The following is a 22019-nucleotide window of genomic DNA, read 5'->3' as shown; positions in this document are numbered from 1 at the left end:
CAAAATTATAGAAAGCGACACTGAAAATTAAAAACCTATAAATAACAATATATAATAATTGAAAGTTTATTTACAAATGTACTCGGCGATTTTTCATATTTTAAAATCGTTTCATGAACTCATTTAGATAACATCAACATTATCTTTCTCAAAGGCACATAATTAAACTATCATTTAACCTTCGAGTTCCAAATTAGATTGTTGATAATTTTTATGATAAAAAATGCTCTCTTAGAAGTCTATAAACCTATTAATCAAGATATATAGAGATTTGAGACTAGCTATAAAATATGTAAGCAACAAATCAGGTTCCTTTTCGGTTCATGTTTGACACTATTTAATTTGAATTAATTTAGTTTTCTATCTGATTAATGGTGCAATATTAATTTGTCACTAACTAGGATTGAATTCATGAGCTAATATAATGACATTATAATGAAACTTAGTTTGCCATCAAAGATTATTCCCTTAGGTCTGGAAACTTTAGAAAAATGAAACTGATTAATCTTTTACTAATAGTAATTATATTATAAAACTACTTTCTACCATTAATGTGTGTCCATATACATACATATAAAGTAATAAACAAAAAGCCAAGGACAATTGTTCACCCTTGACTAAACATGCATCCGTCCATGTGTGCAGGGTTATTATGCATTTTAGTTGTAACGGATGCAAATAAATGTAAAAATAAATAACAATCAATTTTCTAAAATAAAGATAATTAACTAAAATAATTAAAAATATTGATACAGTTAAATTTATGCTTAGAAAGACTTTTTCCCTTAATTATAAAGAATAATTAAATAATTATATTATTTTCTAATAATTTAACAATGAATAATATATAATTTTTTTTAAAAGATTTGGCCCAGTAAAGACCCATATAGTCCACTGTTCGTATGTTATTTTTCATTGAAATGATTGCATAGTTTTTTTCATTCCCACTCAAATTTTCTCACCAACCCAACGCAATGGTCCTCATTCTATCAGCGGCCCGACGATATCAGAGTTGTCACCGGCGACGTAGGTAGGGAGGCAGTCGGAGCCGTTGCGGAGGCGGCAGCTGCAGAGGAAGGAGGAAGGAGAATTTACGGGGTAGTTATGAAATTTCATTATTAATATGGGGAGGTAGATTGGGGAACAAAATGAAATGGTCTAAAAATAATCCTCATCTCATGAGCACCATTCCCAATTGACAATAATATGGTCTAAATATTGTCTCGATATTGGAGGCAAGAAATTGTTGTTTCGTTGGCACCTACCATATATATACTACCGATTAGTATATGTTGTTGCCAAAATAGCTTACCAAACATGCCCTATAATATTATTCTAAAACAAATTGTTTGTACCAAATATGACCTTTAGTTGTATGGCGACACATGGTAGCATGAAATCCATCAGTGGATACTCCCAAAAAGTCATATGGCGACACATGGCAAAAGTATAAAGATTTTATGTTAATTGTTTGTTCATGTTTTGTTTGAAATCTAGGATTATGTTGCTGGAAATGTATGAAAGTACATTGTACAAAGGAACTAAAATCTAGAGATTTATTTTTAGAACTGTTTTCTTCTAAAAGTAGCGGTTTGTTAGCAATAGAGTGAGATTTTAGCTAGATGAGATCAAAATAGACCAGACGATCTAGGAGTTTGATGCTCATACACTCATAATTGTTCTCAGACACATTTCTAGCTACTGCGGATAAGTTGAGGAATAAAATTGAGCACTTCCTACACTTTGACAAATGAGCCATTTTCCTATGACAATCCACCAGAAGCAATCAGAGATGACAATCACTAACCTCGATTCATCAACACGATGCAAGAGGCCTACTTTACCAGGGAGTGGGGTGAAATACATGATTTTTGTGTCCCATCGACCTCCATGAATGAAAACCACAATATGTATCAAGCATTATTAGTACATCCACTTTGAAGACATGAAGGTTATAAGGGAAACTAGCAAAGTAACCTAAATAGCAAGTCAACAAGCAGTACCCTAATAACCGAGCGGAGAGATGAGTGAGCATCATTAAAGGCTTCTCGTCGTGTCGATACATCAAGACCATTTCGGAATACCTCTAGATGGTATCTCTGTCCCCTATACGGTGCTAGATATCCACTTTGATTCGGATATCCTGAATCAACCAAGTAATATTTTCCTGTAACATATTAGGACATTTAATGTTACTTACTAACGAATTTTACATTGCATAGTACTTTATAATAAATATGTTCATATGCCTGACCTGGGGGAGGGTGGGGAAACTTTGAGTTTCCATTAGAGAGAACTGTACTAAAAATTCATGAATCATGCGTCGATCCCTCCCACCACGCACACATATGTGAATAACATATCAAAGTCACATGCCGCCATCACATTCTGCGTGGTCACGCCTTTTCGCCCAATGAATCGTGTCCGATCATCATTAGGGACTGATGCATGAATATGCGTACCATCAATTGCCCCAATGCAATCCCGAAAATATGGAAAATATATCTCGTTATCTTCTATGTACCTCGGGACTGTCGAATATGTTGGATCCCGTGGTCTAATAATATCGTCTGACATCCGAATCAAATTGGCCAATACATTATGAAATTGGCGATGGACTGTTTCCCCAGAATGTTGGAATCTATCCTGCACCGACCGATTGCCGACACCATTTTCAACAGTGTAAATAAACATCCCGACTATTTCTTTGACACTAAGCTCACGAGATGCTTGAAGGCCATAACTCGTGCTTAATTGTCTACACAAGTCCCTGAACACACTCCTGTCCATCCTCAAAACAGACAAACATTTGATTTTGTTACCACGTAACAAGTCTGTCATGTACATATGGCCTGTGTAGCATGACCTCCAACAAGGTATTCGTGGAATATGAGACATAACCTCACTGGCCGCAACAATTGCGACCCCTGTAATAGCCGCAAGTTCTTCCAAAATAAACTGATCAGTTTCATCGGCATACATATCCATATCCTGTTAAGAGCAATGAAATATCTTAATGTTAATATTTCTTACCACCATATTCAGATTTAACACAATTGCATGGAATAACAGCACACCTAATTAGAAATTCAGCACTTCACATTGATATTTCATTCCAAACATAACTTGATAAGTATACTTATTGAAAAGATAAAACAAAATGTCAAAATCTAGAAAATTGAACAACTCAAATAATTTTTTTTAATAGTCTAAACATAAAATGATTGAAAATTGAAGCTTTATTTTATTTTTCTTGATTTGCTGCCCCCTGCACCACCCCCCTGTGCCTCCGCGTACATCATCTTCAACCACGCAAGCTGCGAGTCCCTGCGTAACATTGCAGTAAAGTACTCACGATGGTCTTTGTTATGGAATAGTTTCAGAGCAAACAAAAGCAAAGCTCCCATCTCAGTAGTCTCTGGAATTTCCTCCATAATATGCATACACTCAGCAATTTCAGCTTTAGCATCTGAAATAGGGGTACTGGCTATAGAATGAGATCGGCTGTTCACAGCAGACACTAAGTTTCCCAAGGACTTGCTAATGTCTTCGCGATAGTCAGATGCAGATGCCCTATGCTTCTTCTTTCCACGGGTCCCTGACGTGACTGACCTCCTCCTAACTTGATGAAGTGGTGGAGTGGGGGAGCTAGTTACTTCATTACTTTGCTCAATGTTGATGTCAAACTCTGGATCAGGAGAGTAATCAGAGGAGATGTGGAGAGAATCCACATTTTCTCCTATGCTTGACCTTTACATTTGATCATTATGGTTCACAGCATTCTCGTTTGATGCTCCTGCAAAAAATGCAAATTCACCAGTGGCCATAATTCCATCAAAGAGTGTCTCCAACTGCTCAAGGTTTTCAGGTTCCTGTATTCGAAACTTGGCAACCTTTTTGTCTTCCTGAAATGTAGTACAAGAAAGTTATGTATTATAATGTAGTCAAAAAATATGTTATTTAGCATTTACAAAGCTATATACACATGTATTAAGTGCAAGCTGCTTGTAATTTCAATCATCCCCAACCGATCCTGATTCCTAGCAGCCTACTTAAGTGAAAACACCTACCATAACTCCTGACCCCAAATTTAAAGCTTTATATCAAGGGATCCAACATATCAGTTACCACTAATCTTTCACAGAAAAGAAAAGAAAAAATAAAACAGGAAAAAAGAAATCTAAAAAGTCGAACAAATAATTGAGGTAAAACTGAAAGAACACAGTCATTTAAGCTAAATCCCTGAGATAGAGTTGATTCTGTGCAACAACTCATGTACCCGTTAGGCTTCATGTATAGGTCAAATGGGAACAATGGATCAAATAATTATGTATACAAAGTGTGTGATTCAACAAGCAGGCAATTTATAAAAAAAAATGAAGCAGATAGGAAGAAGGAAAAACAGATCTGAAAGATTTTTTGGGTCATGGTTCATCCTTGTTGTCGTTTCTCCCTTTTTTCCTGCCTTAAAAATTATCCAAAGTCCAAACTTATCATTAAACTGAAAAACTAAAGGACAAAACTTATGCTCCTTCTGATCAAGTTCAATACATTGAGTGCCAAAAGATTTTGTTTTTGGGCGGTGGCTATGACATGACAAAAGGTGCTGCATTATTTGATGGTATCAGCAGTTAGACAATAGGGAATTTATTCTCATCCAATAACAAAATATTCATTGATAATGCTTTCTCGCTACCATGAAGACAGAGTAACAAAACTAGATCCTTCACCACCCACATTAGTAATTTCTCCCTTTCAAAAACTCCTCCATTCCATTTTTCTAGATTATGCACCAACACTTACTCACCAAACGTCCACTACTGTATAACCTACAACATATCTTTATGATGAGAATGATAGAAGGGCACGCTTCTTTTTGACTGCACAAATGACTCATTCTCCTCTTATTAGTGCTACATTGAAGCAATTTTCTTCAGTTTTAATTTTAAATTGAATGGGATAATTGAAATTACAAGCAGCTTGCACTTATTGGATGCATAGAATAGGGATCTACACCCCTAATCTTAAGAAGATAGTTAGAATGTCAAAAACTTCTGTCTTACTATTGATATTTTATGTTCACGTTGATCTGTTCACAACCCACTGTCAGCCCTAATTCAAGACACAGATTTCTCCTCAAAATGAGAAGAGACACATATGCAAATAACAACTTGTATCCAGGATGAGGATACTAGTTTAGCAAGAAAATAAAAATTTAGGATTGCAACTCCAAAAAAAAAAAAGGGGGGGGAGGGCTAAAGTATCTTGTCTAACTTCAGATAATGCAACAACTAAATTAATATCATTCCAACATATATTTCATGAAGAATGCACATCAATATAGTGAAGACAGTAAACATTGACAAAGTTATAAAACTGTAACAGAATTTACCCTAAGGATTGTCCTTACCTTAATTCTTCTCTCCCACCAGTCATTGTCGGGAAGAATAGTGTTACGGACATTGTCCCATCCAGTCCCAGTGTCATGAAGCCGCAATTTCTTCCACAATTTGTACTCCTTCTTCATATTGTCCCATTTGTTCTTCAATTGTGGTTGATCATAGTGCTTTCCAGTTTTCTCAGCAAATCCAGTAACTATTTTCTGCCAACCTTCCTTGGTGAAGTGTGAACCAGGCCTCCTTCCTTCTTTAACTTGTTCGACACAAAGATCCAAAAAAATTTTTGTTTGGGCAGAGTCCCAATTGGCCTTGTCTGTAACTTGGCTTGATGGTGCAGGAGGTGTGGTGGTATTACTCATACTGCGTGACAAGAATATAGGTACACATAAAAAAATTATGGTAGATAAATGCGAAGGCAACCACTCATTCTACAACATTTCCAGCAACAAGCATAGATAAAGCAACGATATATACATCATAATATATACATCATATATATGATGTTTCAAGGTAAATTGTAACAATGAATCAACCAAAACTACATACCTTCTATGGAAAGTCACCTGACCCAAAAGACAACCTTAAAAATTAGTTGGTGTTTCCTCAACCTTTCCCTCTTCCATGAAAGGATTACATTTTGTTGTATAAATATCAAATGATAAGAGAATATTCTAAAATTATATACGTACTTTAATCCATAGTAATAGCTCAACAAATCAGGACTAAAATATTTGAAGCTGTGTAGTAGGAGATCTTACATACATTGAGCTAAGAAACAGACAAGAAAACCTCATTTTCTCCATTTTCCTGGATCATGTAATATCTAACTACACATTGCATATGATAATGAGTGTCCCTAAATATCTCAAAAATTAACAAGGAATATAAGAAGAAACCGTAGACAATAAACCACATCTAATTATCGGTGCTTTATACAAAGGAAATCGAACGAAGCAAACATCACTGTCAAAACGTTTTGGTACGAAAAAAATTCCATCAACACCACAATTGCAACTGAATTTAACAAATCAACCAAACATAAGTCACGAATGAAGGCTTAGATCACTTCCAGAACGATCCAGCGGAAAGCAACAACAAAACACACGCAAACCCTAAACCAAAGAATCGAAAACCCATTGCATAAAGCCGTAACCCTCAAATTACGAACATAAAAAAGGGTTGCGAAATTGTATAAGAAATCGGGTCATACCTGATTAGAGGAGTTGATTGACGGCACTCTCGTCGCGAATCAAGACGTTGGTAGCAGGGGACTTTGATTGCTTTCAGACGAGATGGAAGTCGATGTACGGTATTAGAGGTTGAGACGGAAGAGATGAAAAAGGTTTTCGTAAAAGGCTGAAACGTGGTTACCCAACTACTGTAGCCCAAAACGCGAACGTGACCTGATAAAAAGCTGTTTGGCCCATTGCGGCTCAACTCAACCAATAACGCGGGCCTATTAACGTATCGCCAAACCCACACATTAAAGCTATTACTATGAGTCACTTGGAACCAAACTTGGCTGATTTTGGGGTTGCAGTCATTTGAACCCCTTGGTTGGCCGGAATAGTCGCCAGAGGATGAAGTTAGCTCATATTTGAGTGTCAAATGGGGAAGATGAGACCAACTGCCCAATTCTCTTTAGTATAGATCATCGTTCATTATCAGTCTTGGCAAATGTGAAGATGGTATGGAGAAGCACTGGGTCGATTCTCTTGAATTACTAAGGTAATGGTAGGGTATTCCTTGATTTGTTTATTCATCGTATGATATTATTCTACATATTTTTATATTTCACTTAATTTACACTTACTTTTATCTATATTTATTGAATTAGGCATGAATCTTGCCTAAAGTCGTGATTTCATAGATCTTACGGGGTGGAGACGATGAGGTCGGTCCATGAATTTTCCTCCCTTTTGCCGCATTTCGCCCAAAGGATTAAAGTGCATCAAGCTATTTGCAAGGGCCAACTTGATCCTCTTCCTCAAGGATCATAGATAAGGGAACCCTAAGAGAACCGCCAACTCCAACTACCATCCATGTTGGCTTTTAATTGGTAGAAAGGCTTGATCATTGAAGCCCATAAAGGATATATGTCCTCTTGAAGACCCTACGTGTAGGGAATTCTTTAGAACCAAATATCCTAATGGAGAAACGAGTTGGTGCTAGTGGCGTGTGGACCACGAATGGAGGCATCAAAAGAGTCCTACCCATGAAGGAAACCAAAGATCGAGACTTGGGCACAGCAAAGGAAGGGTTGCAAAAGGTCAAAGCGGGGAAGAATTAGTAAGGGAACAAGAAGACAAAAAAGGGAGCCAACTTTTGAAATAAACAAAGAAGAAAAAGAGAAGATAAGGAAACTAACGGGAAAGAATATAGAGGAGACAAAAGCCGCGCGTAAAGTCAAGCAAGGAAAGAAATTGAAGGAAACCACCGAATATGAAAGTTTATTGTATGTTTGATTTTTTAATCACACCATTCAAATTTGCATATAAACTAATCTAACTAAGACTAAGGAACGACCACAATTCACGTGTCTTAGTGGAGTTGAGATTGGAAAGATTAATTGTCGAAGGCCTAGATATCACAGTTTAGAGGATTAATTGATTGTATAGTTCTTCATATCTTAATGGGTCATTAACTTTGGGTTAGCAATTGTGATCGAACATGATTAATGATATTTGTAGGCACCGCGACTGAACGAACCAACATAATTGAGAAAAAATCAACCATTGAATTGGAATTGATATTGTATGCTTGATCTTTATGACTTGTAATTGAATTGTTTGGTGAAATCATTACCCTAGTCTTCTCTCATCTTGTTAACAAAATTTTGAATTTTAGTTTCTTTCTAGCTAAATTCTCTCCTCTCTTTTCTTACAATTGTTTTGCTCATAATCACTTAGTTTATTGAGTTAGGTAATACGATTAAGTTATACTTGTCTTTGTGGGATTTGACCTTGTACTTGCATTAGTTATACTATTTCAGTCAATCGTGCATTTACGAGAATTATTACATCATTTATCTAAAAAATACGTTCCAAGAGGTCTTTCATGAGATTCCGATTCCGCTCATAATTTAGTTTTAGTTCTGGTTTTTCCAATTCATTTTGTTGTTGTGTAGTAAGGAAAGTCTGATAATATTGAGAAAAAGATGCAAGCAATCATACTTTAGATTTAAGTTTCTGCTTCTAATTCTTGTTTTGTCAATATGCATACAAACTTGTTTTGTTTGTCTATTATCAACTCCTTTTGATTTTTTAGTCCTCAAACTCATTCATTTGTTCTTATTATATCTCCTCATACATATCAGAATGTCTATATCTTGCACTAAAATTTATGGACTTAAATAAGGTTATAATGTTATCCCGATCAAAAGATGTAAGGATTTATTCATTCTTTATAAGGATAAGTCCACTCCTTTATAATTATCCAGATCTTTTCCTTAACTTGGTAAGTTGGGCTTAACCCATTTGTTAGGTTTAGGAGAAACGAAGTCGTGCGGATGGTGGCCCGATGTATCCATGGGAACCGAATAACCCAAAGTGGACAATATAATTGGTTATATGGAGAACGTGGATTTACAACATATAAGGTTGGAGTTCTTGGGTGAAGTGCCTTATCCACCGGCTTGCCTTACAAAAATACAAGCATGGACTTTGAAAATCATGATCACAGTTTTCTCTTCTTGTCTGTTTCTTTGGAAAATATTTTCAGAGTTGTGGAATGAACTGAGAATTACTTATTTTGTTCAGACAGAGTCTCTAACATTGTCTTGTTAGAGGACACAAGCATTGTTCTATCCGTCTCGAAAGCAAAAAAAAAAAGAGGCATAATTCTATCTTGACAGTTGTAGTCTTTTAACTCTTTATTTGTTTGTAAACCAGGAATCATGGGTTTGTTTACTTTGAAACTCTTATGTTGTTTTTTTCTGCTAACAACAATGTCCGTCCTCAGAATCTTATGAGATTGGTTTAGAGATTCAGTAGAAAAAACCATGGGACTCTACTGTATAAGTCATTGGTCTCTTGTAATTTCATGGAAACAATTTTTTTGGTTCTTCTCTCAGTTGCCGCCCTACACTATCCGCCAAAACCGGCCATGGAAGCTGAGACATTGTGAAGATTGTGGCTCCATCAGAAAGCCAAGACTCTTGACAGTTTTTATTTCCTTTTGAAACTTTCGCTAAGAGATGTCCATTTCCTTCATCTTCTTTGCATTCAAATTAGGCTTTGCAGCGTTGTTCTGCAGTTTTTCCACTGCTTATTGTCTCACAAACTCAAACAGAAACCTTAGTGGAGAAACCTCTTGTCCATTGAACTTTGATCTTCTTCGCGAGATTGTCACCGGTGCTCCATGGAGGCCTTCACTTACAGACGTGCCTTCTCGGTGTGGACATGTTATTGATGGAATCCGTTATGTACGATCAGCGTATCTTCAGACCAACGGGTACTTCTTTCCACCTCCTGCGACTGCTCCTACATGTTGGGATACATACCAGAATGTGGTTGACGAATTGTCGCCGGATTTTGATATCCAAACTCATTGTGGGTATCATCCAGAGTGGTTTTGGCAGGGCTGTGGAAACATAACATCTAGGGAACAGTTTGAGAACCGGATTCCAGCGTCCGAAATGGATCGAATGAGGCTTAGTTGCAATCAGTCGCTGGAGAATAGTACTAAATGTGAGTCGTGTACTAACATATTGTCAAGTACTGGGAAAATGTATCTTGATGGTTCTGGAAATTGGTCTGCAATGGATTGTTCCGTGTACATGTTTATGTATGCAGCTGCTTCTGTTAATCAGCTTGGACTGACAGATCAAGCGACGACAAAATGTTTGTTGAGGCTTCAATTTGCAATAAAATCATCTGTCAAAAAGAGGCACAAGGTTAATCTTTCTGGTGTGGTTGGAGGTTTTATGTTTGGAATCTTGGTAGCTTTTTTGACGATCTGGTTCGTCTGGACGATATTCAGAAAATATGGGTGCAAGAAGAACAATCTTGTTGAAGGGGAGAGAGAGAAGGAGAAGGAGAAGGAGAAGGACAACTCTGTCGAAGAAGACGAGACGAGCTTGGTCTTTGGGCATGGCTTGTACAGCAAAAGTCCCAACTTGGTCAAGTTCAGAATAGAAGAAATCAAAAGAGCTACCATGAATTTCTCAAGGTGTAATATAATTGGTAAGGGAGGCTATGGCAATGTATACAAGGGAGTACTGAGAGACGGAACTGAAGTCGCATTGAAGAGGTTCAAAAACTGTTCTGCATTAGGCGACGCAAATTTTGAACATGAATTGGAGATCATTGCAAGTGTAAGGCATGTCAATCTTGTTGCTTTGAAAGGATATTGTACTGCAACAAATCCCATGGAAGGTCACCAACGAATCATCGTTTGCGACTTGATGCATAACGGAAGCCTTTACGATCATCTCTTCGAAACTGGACAGAAGAAGAAGAAGCTAAGCTGGCCGATTCGTCAGAAGATAGCCCTTGGGACAGCGCGAGGATTGTGTTATTTACATTATGGTGTGCATCCAGCCATCATACATAGAGATATTAAAGCAAGTAACATACTTCTGGACGAGACGTTCGAGCCAAAAGTTGCAGATTTCGGTCTTGCAAAGTTTAATAATGCAGCAGGAATGTCACACTTGAGCACCAGAGTTGCTGGAACTCTTGGATATGTAGCTCCTGAGTACGCCCTGTACGGGAAATTAACCGAGAGAAGTGATGTTTATAGCTTTGGCGTTCTGCTTCTTGAGCTTCTAAGCGGGAAAAAAGCGTTTGAAAATAATGATGGAAAGCCTTCGCTTTTAGCAGATTGGGCATGGTCTCTGGTGCAGCAGGGCAAAGCTTCGGACATCATCGAAAAAGATATGGCGGAATTGGGGATATCAGAAGTGATGGAGCAATATGTCTACACTGCTACTCTTTGTGCTCATCCAATCTTACATGCTAGGCCTACCATGGACCAGATTGTGAATATATTAGAAGCCGAAACGCCTACCAATCCGATTCCTGCAGCATATCTTGATAGTGAGCCTGTCAGTGTTGGATGGAGCTATATGTCCAGTTCTTCAAGCATAAATAATGATCGTCCGCTAATATCTGAGACAATGGTAGACACAGAGTGTTGAATGTATAGAGCTTGTAGAACAGATTTTTTTTTTTTTTATACAAGACCCTCATTTTCCTTGAATGTAATTATTACAGCTTTCAGAACATACGAGAGATAATTCATAGATTAGGCATTTTTCATATTCTTTTCTGTCAAACTCCATTGTAGACCTTTTTCTCTCCTGCAACTTATTCAATGCAACTCTCATGGTTAAACGCTCTTTCGCTGAATGAGAGGCACGCGAAAGACCCACTTTTATCGTTGAAGCTAAACACTCCACAACTGTACAGGCAACCATTGTTGCTGCTGCTGCTGATGCTATTACTATGGCTAGAGTAACTAGTGCTTCTTTCACTGCTGATGCGAATTTATTTAGGCTCAAACCTTCCTCGAACATTTTGTCCTGTGGGTTTCTTCGCAATGAATATCTCTAGTAGTAGGATTCAAAGCTGTAGACATCCCCACAAGTAGAGGCTTTTCCACCCACACCATACTCCAAAAACAAATCACAAGAAGTTAGGGGACATTACAACTTTGGCTTGCATAAATTTCAATGTGGGAGATCTTTTTTACCTGGAGCAATGTAACCGATGGAGCCCCTTGATCCAACTGTACTACTCTCGTTTTCTGATGGATTTCGGGCAAATACATTGCCAAATGCCAATCAAAGAAATCAGCAACATCAGCAACCATATTACTATCTAGAAGTACATTTCCAGGTTTCAAGTCACAGTAGACAAATGAGGGGTTCCAGTTATTATTTTTCATCCTTAGAATGTGTTTGGACAGTTTTTCGATACTTTTGCAAGCAGCTGTTCTCACTGCAACCAACATGCCATCTTCATTTTTTAAGGTATTGGCAACAAGGAATCTGAGAAAGTATATAAGTAACTAGTTCCAGGAAAAAAGATCTCAATGCAAACAGGAAAAATCACGCCCAATAAACTTCGGAACAACTACATTGTCATTCAAAGTTAAGCAAAAAGCTTCAATCTGACTACATCAGAATAGTAGCGCCAAGATGAAAGAAAGTTGGGTGATACAAGCAGGAATGAACCTTCTTACCAAAGAGGGTTGGCGAATACAATTACGAATGAGGTTCTATCCAAACCCACTCGAATTGTCGTGGAAGCCTTTTGAGGTGGGAGTAGTACTTGCATCTCAATGGACGGAACTCACTGTTTTTGTGACGAGCACTGTTTTTGAAACTGTAGAAGTGAGGCCTCACGTCACCGTGAAAATAGATATGACCAGCTAAAGATTTGATTTCCCCATCTGTTGGAATCGAGAATGAAGTCTCGCCAATAAACAATGCATGATTACCTAATTCAACTTGCTTCACCCATGCCATTAGAGACCAGTCCAGTTTGAAAACGTACCAGGGCTTAAATGCAAAACGATAATACACCAACAAAAGTTCTCCACAGGACTCAACCACTTTAAAGGAACGGTACGGAGACATTCCCTTTGCTTGAAAGTCAGAATCCAGATACTTGATCTCTGATGCATCAATGGGGATTTGGCGCCAATCTCCACAAGCAATGTCAAATGCCCACATCACTGCCATATCAAAAAAACAGTACAAAAGACCTTCCTTGCTACAAATGATGTTCAAAGAAAGAGAAGGATTCGCAAGCTCAAACTTACTCCATGTTAGATCACCATTGCGATAAGTGTATAACATAATTGAATCTGTCTGATTCCACCCGCTATCCAACACATAAAACACACAATCCGAAGAAGTTGGAATAGTGGAGAATGTACCTGTGCTACGAAAAAAAGTACTAGCAAGCTTCAGGGTGGGTAAATGAATGGTTTTCTTAGTGAAAGCATGGTATAAGAACAATTTACTCTCATGATCCCCAAGAAATAGCCAACCATGTTTGGATGCATAAACTTCCACATTATGAGATCTAGCCAACTGATGACCCAGGACATACTCTATACGGTTAAATGGATCATAGAGGTAGTATGCTAGAAATTTACAGCCAAATGCTTTGCGCAATCCTAATATCCACGGTAGTTTATCAGCAGACTTGACATAAGGAACAGAACGCCAGCTCCGACAAACAGCCCTGAATCTCAATTGGTCAATAAGACATAGTTTTTCTTTAATTAATCTCAAGATATCTCCATGAAGATCAGACCAATCTCTACTTTCTTTCACAACAACCTTTCTTCTCTTAGGAGACATTGGCAGGTCCAGCATAAACCCTAAAATGAATTCAACAAATTGTGAGCAAATATAACAGGAATTGAGAGGCAAAACCCTGCTTTTGTTCAAGTTAATAAAAAAATAATATCAAACTCAAGAAATTGATATCCCTTGAACCCAACATTTTATGCTTGCTTATACTCTCGTTTGAGCTTTATAGCAGTTTTGAAACCACCAATATCCACATGAACTGGCTCTTTGCTGATCTAGTTTTCTTGGGAAAACAATCCAAACAATTAAATTGCTTAAGCAAATGGACTGGACTTTCGTCGAACAACTGGTGTGCTATATACTCATATGGTTCACCAATGCAATCGGACTTTACCACAAAGGCTATCAATATCCAATTACAGCCAAAAAACAATCAAGACAACAATTACAGCACAATAATCCCAATGCAAAAACAAGATAGGATTACTCTATTTGAAAGGAAATCACTTACTTAACTGAATCCTCAATTCTTCAAATCTTCCAAAACTGAAAGTCTACATGTCACAAACCAGAAATCGATCACCATGGATAATATCTGGTAGGGAGTGGTTATGGAGAGAAAGGGGCGTGAGGGAGATGATATGCTCAGTCGGTGTTTAATGCTATAAGGTTTTCAGGGAATCTGATGAAACCTAGGGTTTCCTCTTGCTTAAACTTGCGTTAGAAAACAAGAGTTTATTAATTTGTTTGATACCTCTAATTACAAAGCCACCGTTTATATAGTTTTTCAAACAAAACTAATACTAATAATAATTATATACCTATTCCTATAAATAATAGAACTTAACTCTATAATTCATCATCATATTTGGTAATTATTAACAAACTAGGAAACTAAATATTCTTTTAATAACTTGATAATTGTAAACATTTCATTATACTAGTAGATATCAATTTCCTTGAAATATATGAGAATATTGGTCTTCATCATTCCCATCCCCTTAAAACCATCTTTGTCCTCAAAGAAAAAATCAGGAAACTGCACCGGCCTTTCCCTTATTGAAGAAAATTCGACCTCAAATTTTAAAGAGTGGTAATAGTAAAAACCCTGTTGAAAATAACATCATTGATACGAAGAAGCATGTCTCCGACCAATACTTCCTTGAACCCTCAACTTCAATTATCAAAGAGACTGAAGGATTCTTGACCTTACTAAACCAGTTGGGAATGACAAAATCAACATATTCAACAAACATCATAATATTGTCAGGATTTGCTAATTGAGTAATGTCTGATTTTTCTTCCAATATTTCTTCCTTGATCTCTTCTTGCAGCAACAAATCTCTTTCGTCCGGATAATCATCGAATATTGGAATCGATAATTCATCTATTCCCACATCAATAGAATTCACGTTCAAATCTTCCTCTTTTTTTTCATCGAAAATAGAGGTCAATGATTCATTCAGATCATCCTCCTCATCTTCAATTGATGATTGCTCTGATGTATCCGACGTAGACCCTGGTCGGCTATCATTGTTGTGATGATCACCTTTGTTGGAATCCATGCTATTGTCCTTTTTGAGATGCTTTGTTGAGATCACCGTGATCTCGACATCGACAATTGCAGTGTCAGCGTTTAACTCTTTTTTCCTTGACGAAGAGTGAATTGGAGAATCAGATGATGATCTAGAATAACTGGCATGGGAGTGACGACGGGTTTTACTATGGGTACTCTTACATCGATGTCGTCTATTGCAGCTAGCAGTGATCACCTCTTCAAAGTGAGCCAACAATTGTTGAATGTCTCGAGTTCTAGTTTGAAACTCCAGGCATAAAGCCTGTAGTTTATTCTCTTATGAATCGAGTCGTTCCTCGTCGGTTGCCATTCAAAGGAGCCTCTCAATGAAAGCACCAATGATGAAACCTAGGGTTTCCTTTGCTCGAAATTGCGTAAAAAAACAAGAGAGAGAGAATTAATCTAAATTTTTTTTATTAATTTGTTTGATACCTCCTAACTACAAAGCCACGGTTTATATAGTTTTTCAACCAAAACTAACACTAATAATAATTGTATACCTATTCCTACAAATAATAGAACTTAACTCTATAATTCAACCTCATATTTGACAATTATTAACAAACTAGGAAACTAAATATTCTTTTAATAACTTGATAATTGTAAACGTTTCATAATACTAGTAGATATCAATCTCCTTGAAATATATGAGAATCTTGGTCTTCGTCAGAATTGTAGAGGTCGCGTTTGAGAAGTGTTGTTAATGCTATAGGCTAGCATTCGGGTGCAACGGACAGAGTGCAAGCGTTGGCCTAGGTAGGGGTGTTCGGTGGATTTTTTTTCCCGGTTTTTTGACATAAATTTAACCAACCATTCAATTGGTTTTTGACGGTTTTGATCGATGCTTTTCGATCGGGCATCACTAACATATATTTTATAATAACCGATCAATTGGTCGGTTTGACGTTCGGTTCGATTTGTGCGATTTTTTTGACAACCTTAGACCTGGGTTTATGATTTGGATAATTAGGAATGACTCGTTTGGGCTGACATGGCTTTAAGACTATTCGCAACAATCTCTCTTAATAAATTCTTTATTTTAACTAATCAAATGGTATTGTTTGATGATTTACAACATCTCTATTTAATAATCACTCCATTAGTATCTCGATTCTAATATCTACATCATTAAATTATTATTTTTCTTTATTTCTTTATTATTTCTTTATTATTTAATTATTTCTTTTTTAACTTGTTTTGACTAGAATTTTTTTCTTCCTCCCAGCTACCTCTCCAGTCTCCCCTACCTTACTTCTCCTTCCACAATAGATTCATCTGACAAGATTGGTTGTGTCTTAACCTTTTCATTCGTGCTTGCAGCGTCCTCGTCTCATGTTTTCTCCTTGGCACCATTATTCTTCTGCTTCCTGGAATCTTCTTTTCCTAGGGTTGCTAATTTGAAGACACAGGATCGTTTTGGTGCTCTCTCTATGTACTGTTTTAGGATGGTCAATCTTTGACTACTTTATTAATCTGTTGCGTTTCATCCTATAATTGTCCAAGACTATTTATTTTGAATCATGTTTTTCATTTATTACATTTACGAGGTCATTACAGTATGACCGTTAGTTTCTCTTGTATCTATTTAAGCCAAAATAATCGTTGTACATTATAAGCTAATTGAATCAATTTGATTTGACTCTTTCTTCTTCATCTTCATCTTTCTATTTTCTTTATCTCTTTTATTGTCTTCTTCATTTCCATGTTCTAACCTGCAAATTCAAAGATACACATTTTATTTCATGGTTTCGGAGCAAATGGATCCTCCTCAAAAGATTCCAGCTTCTAATACTACAATGGTGAATGCAACCTTTTTTTAGAGGCTGCAACTTATATGAGGCATGCCTCAATCAATGCTCAAACTGGCACTAATGTGTCAAGTCTAAATCACACTAGTTTGAATGTACCAGGTTTATCAAATGCTGGTTTGAGTGCACCAGCACCATCTATTGCACTGTCTAGTTCTATTACTCTGCCTTATTTCATTCCATCATTGGCTCCACCAATATTGTCAGCTCCTCCAACATATCCTTACATTCCAAACTTTCCATACACAACTACCTCACATTTATCCCACAATCCTTTTACTAATCCCTACAATTTTCTACCAAATGACTTTGCAATAAACAAGGTTATACCTATAGAGTTGTCAGACAACAATTACCACATGTGGAGTTCCAATATGTCAATGCTCTAGAAGCTAGGAATAAACTGGGGTTCATAGATGGCTCTCTGTAGATTCCAGCTCCAATGGATCCAAATTTTTAGCTTTGAAAACAAGGCAACAGCTTGATAAAAAATTGGATTTCTAATAGCGTGTCTCTTTAGATTCTAATGAGTATCTCCAATTGGAAGACTACCAAAGAGTTATGTTGTATTTGAAAAATAGATATTATGCTGTTAATGAGACTTGAGTGTTCGAAATCTTCAGAGAATTAGCTAATATGCAACAGGGACCTCTCTCGATCACATAGTATTTTTTGAAAATTAAAGGACTTTGGGATGAATTACAGGACTATGAGGAACTGTCATCATGCAAATGTGTTTTATGCACATGTAATTTCATGAATCCTCTCATGGTCAAGAAGGAAAAAAGAGAAGTTGATACAATTTTTAATGGGTCTCAATGATGTGTATAGTCATGTTAATAGTCAAATACTAATCATGAATCCTCTGCCTAGTGTTGAGAAGGCTTTTAATCTCATATATTAAGAAGAGAGAAAGCAGAAAGTAACTCAACAAGAGAAAGTAGTTCTTACTGAAGCTATGGCAATGACATTCAACACTGCTACAAAGGCTACCAATCATGCTTCAAACAACAACTTTAGAAATAACTAGAAGAATAATCAAAGCTAGAAAGGATCTGACAAGTTGAAAAGAGACAATGAAGTCACTTCTAAGGGGCAGAACTCAAACAAAGAGTCCTTATTCTATAATTATTGTAAAATTGATAATTACACAATTGATAAATGCTACAGATTGCATGGAAACCCAAACAATCCTCATAAAAGGCCTAGGCGGAATTATCAAGGCAAGAACTACACAGCAAATCAAGTCACCAACAACCATAATCTTGAAAATGAAATTGTTGCCCCAGTAGAACTCACTAGTGATCAATGCAACTAGCTTATTTCTTTCCTCAGGACAAAAGTCAACAATACAATTGTTGGATCAGAAGGTCAGTACCATGCTACTGCAGCCTCTGTTATTGACAGTGGTGCATCAAACCATGTTATTTGTCATCATTCATTGTTTCATGCATCATATCATATTGCTCACTCATATGTCACTTTACCTAATCGAGAAAAACATGCTATAACACATATTGGAAAGGTCAAACTTACAGAACAAATCATGTTAACAAATGTCCTATGTGTCCCAACTTTCACCTTTAATCTCATAACTATAAGCAAACTAACACAAGACAACACATATGAGGTGATTTTTACCAAAGGAATATGTCAATTGTAGGAACTAGACACTATGAAGAGGATTGGACTGGGAGAGATGATTAGAGGCCTATATTTACTCAACCAGAATGAAAGAGTGACTGAAATAGTTAGAAGTGCAGTCAATTCAACAATTATAGATAGAGTTTGGCATCTAAGACTTGGACACCCCTTAGATAATGTAACACAACTCTTACCACAACTGCTAAGTGATAAATGCTCAGATTGTGTATAATGTTTTCTAGGAGAGAGGAAAAGGAGACCTTTTTTGCATAAGCACAAGTTCATCTAATGCATGTTTTGAGTTAATTCATATAGATATTTGGGGTCCTAGTCCTACTATTTCTTTGGACAATTTCAAATATTTCCTAACCATTGTGGATGATTATTCTAGCATGACATGGATCTACCTAATGCAATCAAAGGAACAAACCAGAGCATAAATTAAAGGTTTTGTTTCTTATGTAAGAACACAATTTAATACTAGAATAAAAACAGTGAGGACAGATAATGGTCAAGAGTTCCTAATGGGTGATTTTTATAAGAATGAAGGTATTATGCATCAAAGAACATGTCCATACACACTACAACAAAATGGTGTAGTGAAAAGAAAACATCAACACATTCTTAACATAGCAAGAACACTAAGAATTCATAGTGGTCTAAGTGAAAATTTTTGGTCATTTTGTGTTCAAACAGCTATCTACCTAATCAATAGACTTCCAACAAGAGTTTTAGACAAACAAACACCTTACCAACTAGTTCACAACACTTCTGTTAATTATGACAATTTAAGAGTGTTTGGATGCTTCTATATTGCTAAAAATAATAGACCAACATCCAAATTTGATCCAAAAGCTAACCCTTGCATTTTCCTAGGTTATCCTTTTGGAACCAAAGGTTATAGGTTACTAAACTTAGAAACACAAGAAGTTTACACATCTAGAGATGTACATTTTCAAGAAATATTTTTTCTTTCAAAACTCCTCAAAATACTACACAAAATGCATCACCTGACACCATTGATCAAAACATTCAAAATAGCACACAAACAAATCAAAAACAGGACAACACAACATCTCATGGTAGAATAAGAAAAATACCTGCATATTTACTTGATTTCCATTGTGATATTACATCATCATCTCATACACATTCTCATGTTAATTTAAATTATGACATGCATTTTCTAGCTGCTATAACTAAACACGAGGAGCTTTCTAGATATAGTCAAGCAATAAAAGATATAAACTGGTGTAGAGCAATGGAAGCTGAGATGCAAGCTTTGGAAGATAACCAAACATGAGAGTTGACAACTTTACATAAGGATAGAAAACCAATAGGATGCAAATGGATTTACAAGATAAAATATAATGCTAATGGTACAATTGAGAGATATAAGGCTAGACTTCTTGTCCGAGGATTTAATCAAATCGAAGGATTTGGTTAGAATGAAACATTCTCATCAGTGGTTAAAATCACCACTGTGAGACTCTTTCTTGCCCTGACAGCAATGTATAAATGGGAAGTTCATCACTTAGATGTGCATAATGCATTTCTAAATGGTGACTTAGAGGAAGACGTCTATATGAAACTTCCTCTTGGTCATCCTAACAAAGATAAAATTTAGTATGTAAATTAAAGAAATCTATCTATGGTTTATAACAAGCTTCTCAACAGGGGAATCTAAAATGTATAAAAGCCTTAATTGACTTCGGTTTTAAACAAACTAAGTTAGAATATTCTTTATTCATTTACAACCAAGGAGGAGACATTATTATTTTACTATTATATGTAGATAACATGGCATTAGGATGAAATAACATCTCACTGCCTAACAAATTCAAAGACTACATAACATCCTATTTTAAAATCAAAGACTTGGGACATTTAAAATATTTTTTGGGTTTGGAAATTCATAGACTAGAATTAGGTTTATCTATTAGCCAAAGAAATATGCTATAGACCTTCTAACAGATACAAACCTAATAGAATGTAAACCTAGTTGTTCCCCAATAAACACAAACATAAAATTGTCTAGTTCTCAAGGAAAACCTTTAGATGATCCTCTAAGATTTAGAAGGCTTATTGGAAGACTTATGTATTTTAGTATTAAAAAACTAGATGTCACATACACTGTGAATACGCTTAGTCAATTGATGCAAAAACCTATAGATATACACTTGACTGCGGCTCATAGAGTTCTAAACTATATCAAAAGGACAATTGGACATGGCTTGTTCTATCCTGCAACTAACAATTTGCAGGTCAAAGCCTTTTGTGATGTTGACTGAGCAACATGTGTGGACTCTAGAAGATCAGTAACAGGGTATTGCATAAAATTGGGAGAGGCTTTGGTGGCTTGGAAATTAAAGAAACAAAAGACCGTGTCAAGATCCTTTGCTGAAGTAGAATACAGAGCTTTGGCAGTCGCAGCTACAAAATTATCATGGATTCCAAATATTTTTAAAGAACTTCAATTGAGTCCAATTGATCCTATGAAACTCTACTGCGATAATCAAGCAGCAATTCAAATAGCATCCAATCCAGTTTTCCACGAGCGCACAAAGCACATCGAAATAGACATGCATTACACAAGGGAAAAAGTTGAACAAGGTTTAGTTAAATTATTGCACCTTAGATTTGTCGATCAGCCAGGAGACCTTTTTACAAAACCTCTTGCAACACACCAAATCAAGCATCTATTGTCCAAGCTTAGCATGATTCAAAACCATGCTCAGCTTGCGGGGGTGACAAGATTGGTTGTGTCTTAACCTTCTCATTCGTGCTTGCAATGTTCTCGTCTCATGTTTTCTCCTTGGCGCCATTATTCTTCTGCTTCCTGGACTCTTCTTTCCTAGGGTTGCTAATTTGAAGACACAGAATCGTTTTGGTGCTCTCTCTACGTACCCTTTTTGGATGGTCAATCTTTGACTGCTTTATTAATTCACTGCGTTTCATCCGATAATTGTCCAAGACTATATTTTGAATCATGTTTTTCATTTATTTATTTATTACATTTATGAGGTCATTACAGTATGACCGTTTGTTTCTCTTGTATCTATTTAAGCCAAAATAGCCGTTGTATATTGTAAGCTAATTGAATCAATTTGGTTTGGCTCTTGCTTCTTCATCTTCTTCTTTCTATTTTCTTCATTTCTTCTACTGTCTTCTTCATTTCCATGTTCTAACCTGTAAATTCAAAGATACACATTTTATTTCATCATCCAACAATATGAAGCTGCAATGTCCACAATTGAAACCAAGTATATAACTGCTACAAAGGCTATCAAAGAAGCGATATGGCTGAAAGGGTTGATTGGTGAGTT

The 22019-nt window shown here is 36.4% G+C and overlaps 3 protein-coding genes across 6 annotated transcripts; 1 reads left to right on the top strand and 2 right to left on the bottom strand.

The window, feature by feature from the left end:
* The first annotated feature begins 9049 nt into the window (after positions 1-9049).
* On the top strand, positions 9050-11759 carry LOC120010326 (probable LRR receptor-like serine/threonine-protein kinase RKF3). The gene has a single exon (XM_038861099.1). It carries the CDS (start codon positions 9595-9597, stop codon positions 11536-11538), a length of 1944 nt encoding a protein of 647 aa, XP_038717027.1. The 5' UTR covers positions 9050-9594; the 3' UTR covers positions 11539-11759.
* LOC120010495 (putative receptor-like protein kinase At3g47110) lies at positions 11587-12353 on the bottom strand. The gene is made up of 2 exons (XM_038861287.1): positions 12093-12353; positions 11587-11949 (listed from the first exon to the last, which is right to left on the bottom strand). Exons 1-2 carry the CDS (start codon positions 12351-12353, stop codon positions 11587-11589), a joined length of 624 nt encoding a protein of 207 aa, XP_038717215.1.
* A 78-nt stretch (positions 12354-12431) lies between these two features.
* LOC120010327 (F-box protein At1g49360-like) lies at positions 12432-14398 on the bottom strand. Of its 4 annotated transcripts, none has more exons than XM_038861103.1 (3): positions 14177-14398; positions 12899-13733; positions 12432-12794 (listed from the first exon to the last, which is right to left on the bottom strand). In XM_038861103.1, coding segments are annotated over exons 2-3 (831 nt in total). In that variant the 5' UTR covers positions 13729-13733; positions 14177-14398; the 3' UTR covers positions 12432-12793. The 4 variants fall into 4 exon arrangements, with proteins under 4 accessions (XP_038717031.1, XP_038717030.1, XP_038717028.1 ...); XM_038861102.1 differs by having other exon boundaries at positions 12432-13079; positions 13167-13733; XM_038861100.1 differs by having other exon boundaries at positions 12432-13733.
* Between the last annotated feature and the right edge of the window lie 7621 nt (positions 14399-22019).

Source organism: Tripterygium wilfordii, chromosome 12 (genome assembly GCF_013401445.1).
Source record: "Tripterygium wilfordii isolate XIE 37 chromosome 12, ASM1340144v1, whole genome shotgun sequence".
Taxonomy (NCBI): domain Eukaryota; kingdom Viridiplantae; phylum Streptophyta; class Magnoliopsida; order Celastrales; family Celastraceae; genus Tripterygium; species Tripterygium wilfordii.
The sequence above is the reverse complement of the archived record's forward strand: the minus strand, read 5'-3'. Positions and strand labels throughout refer to the sequence as shown.

Excerpts from the sequence above, each read along its gene's own strand:
- LOC120010495 (XM_038861287.1), bottom strand. The coding sequence starts at position 12,353 with ATGTTGGTTGCAGTGAGAACAGCTGCTTGCAAAAGTATCGAAAAACTG. Across the intron at positions 11,950-12,092 it reads CATCGGTTACATTGCTCCAG|AGATATTCATTGCGAAGAAA; the intron begins GTAAAAAAGATC and ends TCCTACTACTAG.
- LOC120010327 (XM_038861100.1), bottom strand. The coding sequence starts at position 13,728 with ATGCTGGACCTGCCAATGTCTCCTAAGAGAAGAAAGGTTGTTGTGAAA.
- LOC120010326 (XM_038861099.1), top strand. The coding sequence starts at position 9,595 with ATGTCCATTTCCTTCATCTTCTTTGCATTCAAATTAGGCTTTGCAGCG.